General features: G+C 54.3%; 5 protein-coding genes across 5 annotated transcripts; 1 reads left to right on the forward strand and 4 right to left on the reverse strand.

Moving 5' to 3' along the window:
* Window positions 1-3,273: 3,273 nt before the first annotated feature.
* Window positions 3,274-4,569, reverse strand: LOC140117201 (histone H2A type 1-like). The gene has a single exon (XM_072133689.1). It carries the CDS (start codon window positions 4,567-4,569, stop codon window positions 4,177-4,179), a length of 393 nt encoding a protein of 130 aa, XP_071989790.1. The 3' UTR covers window positions 3,274-4,176.
* Window positions 4,570-4,877: 308 nt separating this feature from the next.
* On the forward strand, window positions 4,878-5,261 carry LOC140116406 (histone H2B type 1-O-like). Its single transcript, XM_072132936.1, has one exon. The coding sequence runs from the start codon at window positions 4,881-4,883 to the stop codon at window positions 5,259-5,261; it is 381 nt and encodes a 126-aa protein (XP_071989037.1). The 5' UTR covers window positions 4,878-4,880.
* Window positions 5,262-6,352: 1,091 nt separating this feature from the next.
* Window positions 6,353-6,731, reverse strand: LOC140116407 (histone H4). The gene has a single exon (XM_072132937.1). The coding sequence runs from the start codon at window positions 6,716-6,718 to the stop codon at window positions 6,407-6,409; it is 312 nt and encodes a 103-aa protein (XP_071989038.1). The 5' UTR covers window positions 6,719-6,731; the 3' UTR covers window positions 6,353-6,406.
* A 480-nt stretch (window positions 6,732-7,211) lies between these two features.
* LOC140116409 (histone H3) lies at window positions 7,212-8,160 on the reverse strand. Its single transcript, XM_072132939.1, has one exon. The coding sequence runs from the start codon at window positions 8,041-8,043 to the stop codon at window positions 7,633-7,635; it is 411 nt and encodes a 136-aa protein (XP_071989040.1). The 5' UTR covers window positions 8,044-8,160; the 3' UTR covers window positions 7,212-7,632.
* A 524-nt stretch (window positions 8,161-8,684) lies between these two features.
* LOC140116408 (histone H1A-like) lies at window positions 8,685-9,356 on the reverse strand. Its single transcript, XM_072132938.1, has one exon. It carries the CDS (start codon window positions 9,354-9,356, stop codon window positions 8,685-8,687), a length of 672 nt encoding a protein of 223 aa, XP_071989039.1.
* Between the last annotated feature and the right edge of the window lie 3,021 nt (window positions 9,357-12,377).

Genomic DNA, 12,377 nt, shown 5'->3' on the forward strand with positions numbered 1-12,377 from the left:
GGAAGATGTTGTGCTCCCCGGGGCTGCTCCCAGCAGGTGAGCAGCATTTTCAAGTTGGACTTTTAATATTTAATACCCCCTTCTGCAAACGTCGTCGTCGTCGACGGCGGCGGCAAAGGTGATGGGAAAGTGGACTGGTCCATTGCATCCCTTGTGAAGGGGAGAATCAGTCAGCCTCAGAAGAGGTAAGGGTGATGGTACAGTCCATAAGTTCTCCTATGAAGGAGGTTGGTGTAGCCCATTTCTTCTTTCTCTCAGAGGAGGAAGTGAAGGTGGTGGGCGCTCCCGATCTGCGCACGGCAGTGAATGTGCGACTACTCGGGGAGCTGCCAGCTTCTCCTGTCGGCTGCCGCACCTGGAGGCAATCTTTCAAGTTGTTGGTGCGGGGCTATATTTTACCTGTGACTCTGCCGTAGTGTAAGGCGTAGAAGCCCGCTGCTCTGCCTTGTCAGTCGCTGCCTTTGACTTGTGGTGCGCGTGACCCTGCGCAGGTCGCCGCATCGTGGAAGTGTCTGTGAGCGTGACTGTTCTGTTGCTTGTGGCGTCCAATCAGAGCTCGGCTTTCCTCGTCCCGTAGCAGCAGCTTATGAAATGGAAGCTGAGCCCGACTGGTGGACTAATCCTAACGATCCAGCGGTCTCATGGTGCGCAATTCCTTTTTTCTTTTTTACTTGTTGCAGCTACTGTGGCTTTTTGGCAGTTGTGGGGGCTCTTTGGTGACTTTCTTAGGCTTCGGGGTGGCCTTGGCCGGGCTACTGTGTGGGGTCCTTAGATTATTGTGGGGGCGCTGTGCTTAATTTGGGTGACGTGGTGCAGGCATTTGGCTATTTTTGGCTAATGTGGTATTGTTACCAATTTGGCTCCAGTTGGGTCACTGCGACTACAGTGGCTGCTGTGAGGGCACTTTGACAATATTGGCTTCTTCTGGGGTCACTGTGACTATTTTGGCTACGGTAGGATCTGGCAGTGTAACCATATCGGCCAATCGGCTCTCCCAGAAGAAGCCATATCGTGGCGAAACACGTGTCGGGGTTTATTCGGTCTTGCAAAGAAAATGTTAGGGATCACGAGGGCGCACGCTATGGGTATGATTGGAACCGTTGCCGTCGCTGGTATCAGTTGTCATGTTTTGGTGGAACACTAACCTGTAGCACCCCCTCTAGCGGGTTTCCGCGGGTCCAGCAAAATGAATCCAACAGTGTGATTTCTTTGGTCCAGGTTCACACTATAGTCCCCGTTGTAGTCCAAGCAATAGCTGAGCAATAGCGAAGCCCCGGCCGGTAGCTTCGCTAAGTCAGACTAGTAAAAACAGATGTACCGGTGACGTCACCCACAAGGTACGGATGGTCCAGAAGGACAAACAGGAATATCCACCGACATGTTGTCCAAAGCAATGGCTTTCTTCCTCCAGGAATGCGTCGGTGGATATTCCTGGATATACCACAATTATAATCCTTCCGATTACACCTATAACTAAACGACACTAGGTGGCAGTAGAGTATTAAAAGTTATCTTTTATTTAGAATTCAACTTTAAAAGATACAAAACATGGGTTCTTTCACTTAGTTTAACCCCTTAACGCTCTGCGCCGTAGCTCTACGGCGCAGAGGTATAAGGGATGTATGAAGAGGGCTCACGGGCTGAGTCCTCTTCATACAAAGGTGGGGGTTTTTGCAAAATGCATAAAACCCCCACTGCTAATAACCGCGGTCGGTGCTAGCACCGATCGCGGCTATTAACCCCCCCGTTGCCGCCGGCAAAGTCGCCGGCGGCACTTAAAAGACGGCGGCGCGCGGGCGCCGCCATCTTTTTTTCGATCGCCACGCCCCCGAACGTCATCGGGGGGCGGCGATCGGTTGCCATGGTAGCCTCGTGTCTTCTTTTGACACGAGGCTATCTGGCAGCTGCAGATTCGTTACAATGAGCCAGTGGCTCATTGTAATGAATGTGCTGCAAAAATGCCATATATTGCAATACAGAAGTATTGCAGTATATGGTAGGAGCGATCTGACCATCTAGGGTTAATGTACCCTAGATGGTCTAAAAGATAGTGAAAAAAAAAAGAAAAAAAAAAGTTTAAAAAATAAAAAAAATTAATAAAATATTAAAAGTTCAAATCACCCCCCTTTCCCTAGAACGGATATAAAACATAATAAACAGTAAAAATCACAAACATATTAGGTATCGCCGCGTCCCAAAATGCCCGACCTATCAAAATATAAAAACGGTTACGGACGGCGGTGACCTCCGAGGCGGGAAATGACGCCCAAATGTCCGAAATGCGACTTTTACACCTTTTTACATAACATAAAAAATGAAATAAAAAATGATCAAAATATCGCACAGACCTCAAAACGGTAGCAATGAAAACGTCGCCTCATTTGGCAAAAAATGACACCTCACACATCTCCGTGCGCCAAAGTATGAAAAAGTTATTAGCGTCAGAAGATGGCGAAATTTTTTTTTTCTTTTTTGTACACATTCGTTTAATTTTTGAAAATGTATTAAAACTAAATCTAAATCTAAATTTGGTATCACCGCGATCGCACCGAACCAAAGAATAAAGTAGGCGTGTTATTTGGAGCGAAGAGTGAAAGTCGTAAAAACTGAGCCCACAAGAACGTGACGCACGTGACGTTTTTTTTCAATTTTTCCACATTTGGAATTTTTTTTCAGCTACGCAGTACACGGCATGTTAAAATAAATAACATCACGGGAAAGTAAAATTTGTTACGCACAAAATAAGCCCTCACACAGGTCTGTACACGTAAAAATGAAAAAGTTATGGATTTTTGAAGTTGGAGAGCGAGAAATCGGCCGAAAAACCCTGCGTCCTTAAGGGGTTAAGCAATGCCATGGGATTATCTGGAAAAAAAGTCTCAGGGGGGACAGCAAAAACATTTGTTTTAAAAACATAGAAAAAGTAGAAAAGTGTAGAAAGATTAAAAACTTAATGCACTAAACGGGAGAGACCTTAGCTGGTGAATATAAAATACTTATTGCATCCTTACTTGCCCGGCCAAACAAAGGTTAGACTGCACCTAAATCTTACTGTTTTCCTTATCGCTGTGCAATCACTATCTAAGAAACATATGTGGTTTTTTTTACCTTTCTTTTGGTGCAGAGTTAGATGGTGTGTGCCGGTCACCAGTATCAAGGTCTCAACCCGGTGATTGCCTCGACGCGCGTTTCGCCAAACGGCTTCGTCAGGAGGAATGGTCCGTGGTTGCTATGCACTTTAATCCTGTTCCCCTGCAGGCTTTGGATGCAGGAATTTCTTTATTTTTGGGCATATGTGCGAATTATTCATTACCCTTTTCTGTTTCATGCCTTGGTCAGAGTCTGATTAGTTTTGAGACCGTTTTCGGCACTACTTACTTAGTACACTGCAAAAAGTGCAGGGAACACCATTGATTGCTTCTGTTGTGTACACTCGGGCCCTTGTGTAATAGTTTGTTTCTGTATGTTGTTCCTCCATTTGTGTGTCAATTTTAACTTGTTCAGCATTGGTATTTGAATGTAATAAAATTTACATTTTACTAGCTACTTTATTATTTATTTTTTTAATTCTTTCATATGTTTAGGGGTAATAATATTGCCCAATCGGGTAGCATTGTGAATCTTTTGACGCCACTGGGACTATATTGGCTACTGTTGGGGGCAATGTGACCATTTCCCAAAAAGCGCCACCTGGTGGACAATCCTGCAGATCTAGTGTAGAACCATTTAGTTCTCAGTCGGAAAGTTGTTGGGGGGGGGTTTGAATCTCCCGCTCGTTCGCTCGCTCTGTGTGACGTCAACAGCCGCAGCTCCGTCCCTGCGTGGAGGGCGAGCGCCATCCTCCTCGGCTCCCGGAGATGCCGTGCCCGGCCGGGAGGGTGCAGCGCCCCCCAGTGACGGAGAGTCGGGGCGCAGCCTGCGGGGCGGGCGGTCACATCCATCCCCTTTGTGTAGCCGCTAGCAACTAGTGACACCGGCAGGAGAGCGATAGAGGCGGGGGAGCGCAGACACGAGCAGTATAATGTGTGGTGTACACGTAGTATTGTATAGAGAGTGTGTGTGATGTACCGGGGAGACACCCGGGGCTGCAGCTCTGTCAGGAGGAGGTGGGTGGCTCTTAGAAGAGCCTTTGTGTGTAGTGGGGATCGGGTGCTGGAGCAGCAGCGGCGGCGGCGCTCACTTGCTCTTGGCGGGCTTGCTGCTCTCGGTCTTCTTGGGCAGCAGCACGGCCTGGATGTTGGGCAGGACGCCTCCCTGGGCGATGGTGACTCCTCCCAGCAGCTTGTTGAGCTCCTCGTCGTTGCGCACGGCCAGCTGCAGGTGGCGGGGGATGATGCGGGTCTTCTTGTTGTCCCGGGCGGCGTTGCCGGCCAGCTCGAGGATCTCAGCGGTGAGGTACTCGAGCACGGCGGCCAGGTAGACGGGAGCGCCGGCCCCGACTCTCTCGGCGTAGTTGCCCTTGCGGAGGAGCCTGTGCACACGACCGACGGGGAACTGCAGGCCGGCCCGGGATGAGCGGGTCTTGGCCTTAGCGCGGACCTTTCCTCCTTGTTTGCCACGTCCAGACATGATGCTAGAGATTCAGTACGACTGATGCCGCTCAGCCGCCTCCTGCCGCCTCTTATACCTTCCCGCCCGCTCCTCACTCTCTGTCATTGGCCGGATTGAAATCCTACCAATAGAGGCGCGGCTCTTAGACTCACCAACCAGCATGAGGAGGCGTGGTTCAGCAGTGAACACGGAGATGACACGACTCGCTCCTCCAATAGCAGGGCGAGCAGCCGGCGTCGCTCATTTGCATAGCCCGGCTATAAATACCGCGGCGCGGGGAGGTGCGGGACATTGTTCTCCGTGTCTCGGATAATAGTAACCGCTGCATCATGCCTGATCCCGCCAAGTCCGCGCCAGCGCCCAAGAAGGGCTCCAAGAAAGCCGTCACCAAGGCCCAGAAGAAGGACGGCAAGAAGCGTAGGAAGACCAGGAAGGAGAGTTACGCCATCTACGTCTACAAGGTGCTCAAGCAGGTGCACCCCGACACCGGCATCTCCTCCAAGGCCATGGGCATCATGAACTCCTTCGTCAACGACATCTTCGAGCGCATCGCAGGGGAAGCCTCCCGCCTGGCTCACTACAACAAGCGCTCCACCATCACCTCCCGGGAGATCCAGACCGCCGTCCGCCTGCTGCTGCCCGGAGAGCTGGCCAAGCACGCCGTGTCCGAGGGCACCAAGGCCGTCACCAAGTACACCAGCGCCAAGTAAGCGGCCTCCCGCCTGCCTACCCGGCACCTCAAACACCCCAAAGGCTCTTCTAAGAGCCACCCACCCTCTCCACAACAGAGCTCACCCTTCTCTCACTCATCCCGATCCCGAGTCAAGTACAACGGTACCCCCGTGTGTAAATCTCTTATCAGCCGTTTCTACTGTTAGGTGAGGCGTGACAGTCGCTGGTGCTCATCCCGGGGGCCACTGATACATGCGGGCATAGGGCGGAATGTTGTAACAACACTCGGGGTGCGTCCTCTGTACAACAGGAAGAGATGGGCGCAGTGGTGACACATGAATCCAAGGGATATTACACGGTTATTGGGACAAACATGTAGGACTGGGGAACTTGCAGCGTCTCCTGGTGTCCAAGCGGATGCTTGGATAAGACACTGGGAGGCGGCCTGGATAAATAGCCGGGGGAGGCGGGTGACACAGACAGGCAGGCAGGCAGGCGCGCGCCCGCTCGTCAGTGTTGTGTCAGACTGACGGCTTTTATTAGAGCAGATGCTGAGCCCCGAGTGATTGTGTGTCAGACGCTTCTTGTGGTGGCCTGCGGATGCCTGGACGCCGTGTCCCGGCAGACGCCCGGGTAGTGTGAGCAGTACACAGGCACTCAGGTGTTGCGGCTGTCGCAGCGTCATCGCGATGCAACGAACAGTCCCGTATGTAGGAGAAGCCATAAAACGGCAGCACTGAGAGATTATGTGCGGAGGAGGGAGGGTAAAATTCAAATCTGGCCCGGGCGCCTAACAGCCATATGCACCCCGTTACACGTGTAGTGCCCGCGGTATCTCCTCCAGCCGCTCCTATAAGCCTCCCCCTCCGTTAGGCAAAAGATGTTGTGCAGCAGCCGCGGGGCTGATTTGACACAGCCCCGGCCCAGCTCTCATTAGCGCCAGAATCCGCACTGCGGCGGCCCCAGCAGCGGGGGCTCGATAATAAGCTACGTTTCTGTAGCGCCATCACATTCCGTAGCGCATTACAAGTCACAGGAAACATCTAGAGGCAAGGGGATGAGTGTTAGACTACAGACAGCGGTATGAAACAAAAGCATCAGAGTGCGAGCTCTTCTCTAGGAGGAGGTGGGTGGCTCTGAAAAGAGCCTTTGGGGGTGAGATGGAGCCGGGTGGGCACGAGTCTTAACCTCCGAAGCCGTAGAGAGTGCGGCCCTGGCGCTTGAGCGCGTACACCACGTCCATGGCGGTGACGGTCTTCCTCTTGGCGTGCTCGGTGTAGGTGACAGCGTCCCGGATGACGTTCTCCAGGAACACCTTGAGGACGCCGCGGGTCTCCTCGTAGATGAGGCCGGAGATACGCTTGACTCCTCCTCTGCGAGCCAGGCGGCGGATGGCGGGCTTGGTGATTCCCTGGATGTTATCACGCAGCACCTTCCTGTGCCTCTTGGCGCCTCCTTTTCCAAGACCCTTTCCTCCTTTGCCGCGTCCAGACATCTTCTCGCTCTCGTGTAAGACAACGAATGTAACTGCGTTGGACGAGGTCTCTTTTATATACACAATGAGAGGACCAGATAGAGAACTACCGGTGGTGACGAAAGGGGCGTGTCCTTGAGCTCTCCTCCCCCTAGCCACCTATTGGCTGAACGCTGAACGTATCATCATTTTGAATCCCCCGCTCTTTCTACAATCCCTGCTACATCGCTGTGTGCGGCCCCCAGCACAAAGACTCCCGCCTCATGAGAGCGGCGGGCAAACTGAGGGAGGGGTTGCACATCTACATGTACATAGAGATGAAATATAGAAAACTGCAGATCTAACTAGGACTAGAGTCACCGAGGAGCGCAGCAGTGGCATGCGACCAAAAAGGTGTGGAGCTCTGGCAGTAACTGGGGGGGTAGAGAACCCAAACGCCTCGCACTGTGACCGTGAGCGCAGCTGCGGGTGTGACCAGAGAGGCAGAACGGGTGTGGTTCGGCAGTGACTAGTCAGGTGTGTGGTTTAGGATTTGTGCTGTGGCAGAACACGCTCTATACCGCCATTACAATTTATTTGTATAGCGCCATCATATTCCGTAGCGCTTTACACATCCTACACAAAATAGACTACTATTTTACATATATATACTTTTTATATATTTGTGTCGCTGGGCAGCGATTCCTGTCCTGGGGAGGAGGGGACATCGCTGACAGCACTAGGAGCCTGGGGAGCAGCGCGGCGTCTCCCTGTAGATAGACAAGAGGCCTGAGAGGTGGCGGCGGCTGTAGAAAAGCGGTCATAGAAGGCAGCGCCCCGGCTGCAGGGTACACGTGGGGTGTGAGGAGGTGGGGGTTATTGAGCTCGTCCTGTGGAGGATGTGGGTGGCTCTGAAAAGAGCCTTTGTGTTTTGTAGGACGGTACCCGGGGAGGACTTAGGCCCTCTCGCCGCGGATCCTGCGGGCCAGCTGGATGTCTTTGGGCATGATGGTGACTCTCTTGGCGTGGATGGCGCACAGGTTGGTGTCCTCGAAGAGGCCGACCAGATAGGCCTCGCTGGCCTCCTGCAGCGCCATGACGGCAGAGCTCTGGAAGCGCAGGTCGGTCTTGAAGTCCTGAGCGATCTCTCTGACCAGGCGCTGGAAGGGCAGCTTCCTGATGAGCAGCTCGGTGGACTTCTGGTAACGGCGGATCTCGCGGAGAGCCACGGTGCCGGGGCGGTAGCGGTGAGGCTTCTTGACTCCGCCGGTGGCGGGCGCGCTTTTCCTGGCTGCCTTGGTAGCCAGCTGCTTGCGGGGCGCTTTGCCTCCGGTGGACTTGCGGGCGGTCTGCTTAGTTCTGGCCATGGTTTTTTTTCTTTCTCTCACACACAAATAGCGGCGATGTGAGGAAACCGGCACGGAGCGCGATATTTATGCTCCCGCACTCGTCCTCATTGGCTCAAGTATAGCCCGCCCATCGACTTCATTGGCTCATTCGTAAGCCCGCCAAAACAAGAGGAAAAACAGCGAGCAGCCATTGGCTAACAGAGGCGGATAGACGTAACGTCCGGTGATAACCTCCCCTCCCGCGTGGAAGTGTCAACCGCTGCCCCAATCACTGCAGAGCGCTCCCCCCGCACCTGTCACCATCCACACAGGGCACTGCCAGTGCCTCCACCCTCAGCAGCATGCAGGCTGCGCGGGCACATAGACCCCCATCACCTCCCGCTCACTACTCTGCGGCCCCGTCCCACTGTAGACGCTGTAAGCCCTCGCCCCCTCCCGGGATGCTCTGTTCCCCCCATAGTGAGCGGACGACTCATGTGGAAGTCCGGCCACGTCCCCGGGAGTGTGACGCTGGTGGCGGCGGGGGGCTGGAGGGGTATGACCCGGCGGCTTATACTGTGCGGCGGGCTGTGGGTAAGAGCTCTGTCGGGGAGGAGGTGGTGGCTCTGAGAAGAGCCTTTGTGGGGGGTTTATATGGAAGGGCACAGGGCGGCTCCCGCTTACTTCTTGGCCGCGGGCTTCTTGGCTTTAGTAGCGGCCTTCTTCTTAGCCGGGCTCTTGGCGGCAGCAGCTTTGGGCTTGGCCGCCTTCTTAGCCGGGCTCTTGGTGACTTTCTTGGGCTTCGGGGCGGCCTTGGGCTTCTTGGCCGCTTTCTTGGGGCTCTTGGCCGCCGCTGCTGCAGGCTTCTTGGCCTTTTTGGGGCTCTTGGCGGCGCTGGGAGCCTTCTTGGGCTTCTTAGGAGACTTGGGCGCTTTCTTGGCGCTGGCGGCGGCCGGCTTCTTGGGCTTGGCCGCTGCGGGCTTCTTCTTGGCCGCCTTGTCCTTGGTGTCGAGCTGCTTCTTGTTGAGCTTGAAGGAGCCGGAGGCGCCGCTGCCTTTGACCTGGAGCAGGGTGCCCTTGGTGACCTGCGCCTTGATGGCCAGCTTGAGGCGGCTGTTATTCTTGTCGACGTCGTAGCCGCCGGCAGCCAGGGCCTTCTTGAGGGCGGCCAGGGACACCCCGCTGCGCTCCTTGGAGGCGGACACGGCTTTGATGATGAGCTCGGAGACGCTGGGGCCGGAGGGCTTCTTGGCGCTCTTCTTGGCGGCAGCGGCCTTCTTGGGCTGCTTCTTGGCCTTGGCGGCCGGTTCGGCGGCAGGGGGAGCTGCGGCGGCGGGCGCGGTTTCTGCCATCTTCAGATATGAAGGGACTCGCACACAAAACTCTGCTGACAGTTCGTGAATCGCGAGCAGCGCGCTCTCCCGCCTCTTATATCTACAACGGCGGCGCTCTGATTGGCTGCCGAGTGGCATCGTCCTCCGCTCCTATTGGCTGACGCTGAGCGCCGCTGCCGACTGTCAGTGCTTGAGCGAAGCCCCGCTCTGCCCGTGTGCTTCCCTGCCCGGGAGAGCAGCCCCTTAGCGGACACCAGCGGACAGGCCCGCGCGCTCCCCCCCTGACTCCCCACTCCCCGACAACCTCTCTGACCGTGTGCAGCCGTCACTGGCGGAGGCGCTGGGCGGGAGCCGGCAGGGGGGCCCCGGGATCTCCGCCATGGTCCTCCCGATCCGCGCGTCGCCGTGATTGTGCGGAGATCGCACTGGCGCGGGAGCTGCCGGCTTCTCCTCCCCGCACTTGTCACCGTCACTGGGATCTTCCCCACAGGATCTGCCGCGCACAAGTCTGATTGTCCCATCCGGGGAAGAGCTGGGGCTGCCGAGAGCGCGGGAGGGTAACACACAGGCGGCCCCGGCCTCCCCGTCCTGCCCTGTCCATGGATAGGACATCCCGAGGAGCTGTCACCGGCCCCGGCCCCGTCCACAGGGACATCCAAGGAGGCCGCAGCCACAATGTATCATCATCCGGTGCCCCCTGCATCATCCCTATCATCATCCAGAGCCCCCTACGCCAATAATATCATCATCCAGTGCCCCATGCATCATCCCTATCACCATCCAGTGCCCCTTACAACAATACTATCACCATCCAGAGCCCCCTCCATCATCACTATCATCATCCAGTGCCCCCTCCATCATCACTATCATCATCCAGTGCCCCCTCCATCATCACTATCATCATCCAGAGCCCCCTGCATCATCCCTATCATCATCCAGTGCCCCCTACACCAATACTATCATCATCCAGAGCCCCCTACACCATCACTATCATCATCCAGTGCCCCTGCATCATCACTATCATCATCCAGAGCCCCCTGCACCAATAATATCATCATCCAGTGCCCCCTACATCATCACCCAGTGCCCCCTGCAATAGCACTATCATCATCCAGAGTCCCCTACACCAATAATATCATCATCCAGTGCCCCCTACATCATCACTATCATCACCCAGTGCCCCTGCATCATCACTATCTCCATCCAGAGCCCCTTACATCAACACTTTCATCATCCGTTGCCCCCTGCAATAACACTATCATCATCATCCAGTGCCCCCTACATCAACGCTGTCATCATCCGTTCCCCCCTACATCTACACTGTCATCATCCAGTGCCCCCTACATCCACACTATCATTATCTATTGCCCTCTACAATAACACTATCATCATCCAGTGCCCCCTGCATCAACTCTATAATCATTTGGTGTTGTCTTGTGGTGTGTGTGAGGGGTATCTATGATATATAAAGGTTAAGCAGCCCGGTCAGCTGTGGAGTGAGAGGTAAGGCTTTGATTGGCTCACAGGTGGACTGCAGACATCCTGACATCACCGCTATGGCTGAAGGCCTTTCTCCCACTGCCATAAATAGCTAAATATTTCCAATATGTGGCAGCACAATACATTCTGTTATCCAGGTGGAATTGTAATGAAAGTGACTGTGTTGTTCTTAGGGGTGCAGTGTGGAGATTTCACTTTGGCTCCTCATAGAACGTTTAATTGTGCAGCAATAAGTCATGGCAGGGAAAGTTCGCCATGTAGTTCCAAACCCAGAGGAGAAGACATGTCACCTATGAAGTTCAAAATTCTACTTCTACTTGGGACAAATCAGTACTGTAGTCGCAGACTAGCCGCCTAGATTGTGGGACAACTCTCTGTAAATAACACTACATACGCAGAGTGTCAGTGAGCCAAGTCTATGGTGGCAGCCTAGTGTGGAAACCCCATGGTGGGTTTGACAAGTTGTCATAGAAAGTCAAGTTCAAGATGGAGATCACTGTGAGGAAGATGTTGTGCTCCCCGGGGCTGCTCCCAGCAGGTGAGCAGCATTTTCAAGTTGGACTTTTAATATTTAATACCCCCTTCTGCAAACGTCGTCGTCGTCGACGGCGGCGGCAAAGGTGATGGGAAAGTGGACTGGTCCATTGCATCCCTTGTGAAGGGGAGAATCAGTCAGCCTCAGAAGAGGTAAGGGTGATGGTACAGTCCATAAGTTCTCCTATGAAGGAGGTTGGTGTAGCCCATTTCTTCTTTCTCTCAGAGGAGGAAGTGAAGGTGGTGGGCGCTCCCGATCTGCGCACGGCAGTGAATGTGCGACTACTCGGGGAGCTGCCAGCTTCTCCTGTCGGCTGCCGCACCTGGAGGCAATCTTTCAAGTTGTTGGTGCGGGGCTATATTTTACCTGTGACTCTGCCGTAGTGTAAGGCGTAGAAGCCCGCTGCTCTGCCTTGTCAGTCGCTGCCTTTGACTTGTGGTGCGCGTGACCCTGCGCAGGTCGCCGCATCGTGGAAGTGTCTGTGAGCGTGACTGTTCTGTTGCTTGTGGCGTCCAATCAGAGCTCGGCTTTCCTCGTCCCGTAGCAGCAGCTTATGAAATGGAAGCTGAGCCCGACTGGTGGACTAATCCTAACGATCCAGCGGTCTCATGGTGCGCAATTCCTTTTTTCTTTTTTACTTGTTGCAGCTACTGTGGCTTTTTGGCAGTTGTGGGGGCTCTTTGGTGACTTTCTTAGGCTTCGGGGTGGCCTTGGCCGGGCTACTGTGTGGGGTCCTTAGATTATTGTGGGGGCGCTGTGCTTAATTTGGGTGACGTGGTGCAGGCATTTGGCTATTTTTGGCTAATGTGGTATTGTTACCAATTTGGCTCCAGTTGGGTCACTGCGACTACAGTGGCTGCTGTGAGGGCACTTTGACAATATTGGCTTCTTCTGGGGTCACTGTGACTATTTTGGCTACGGTAGGATCTGGCAGTGTAACCATATCGGCCAATCGGCTCTCCCAGAAGAAGCCATATCGTGGCGAAACACGTGTCGGGGTTTAT

The sequence above is a fragment of the Engystomops pustulosus genome, chromosome 2 (assembly GCF_040894005.1).
Source record: "Engystomops pustulosus chromosome 2, aEngPut4.maternal, whole genome shotgun sequence".
Taxonomy (NCBI): Eukaryota; Metazoa; Chordata; class Amphibia; order Anura; family Leptodactylidae; genus Engystomops; species Engystomops pustulosus.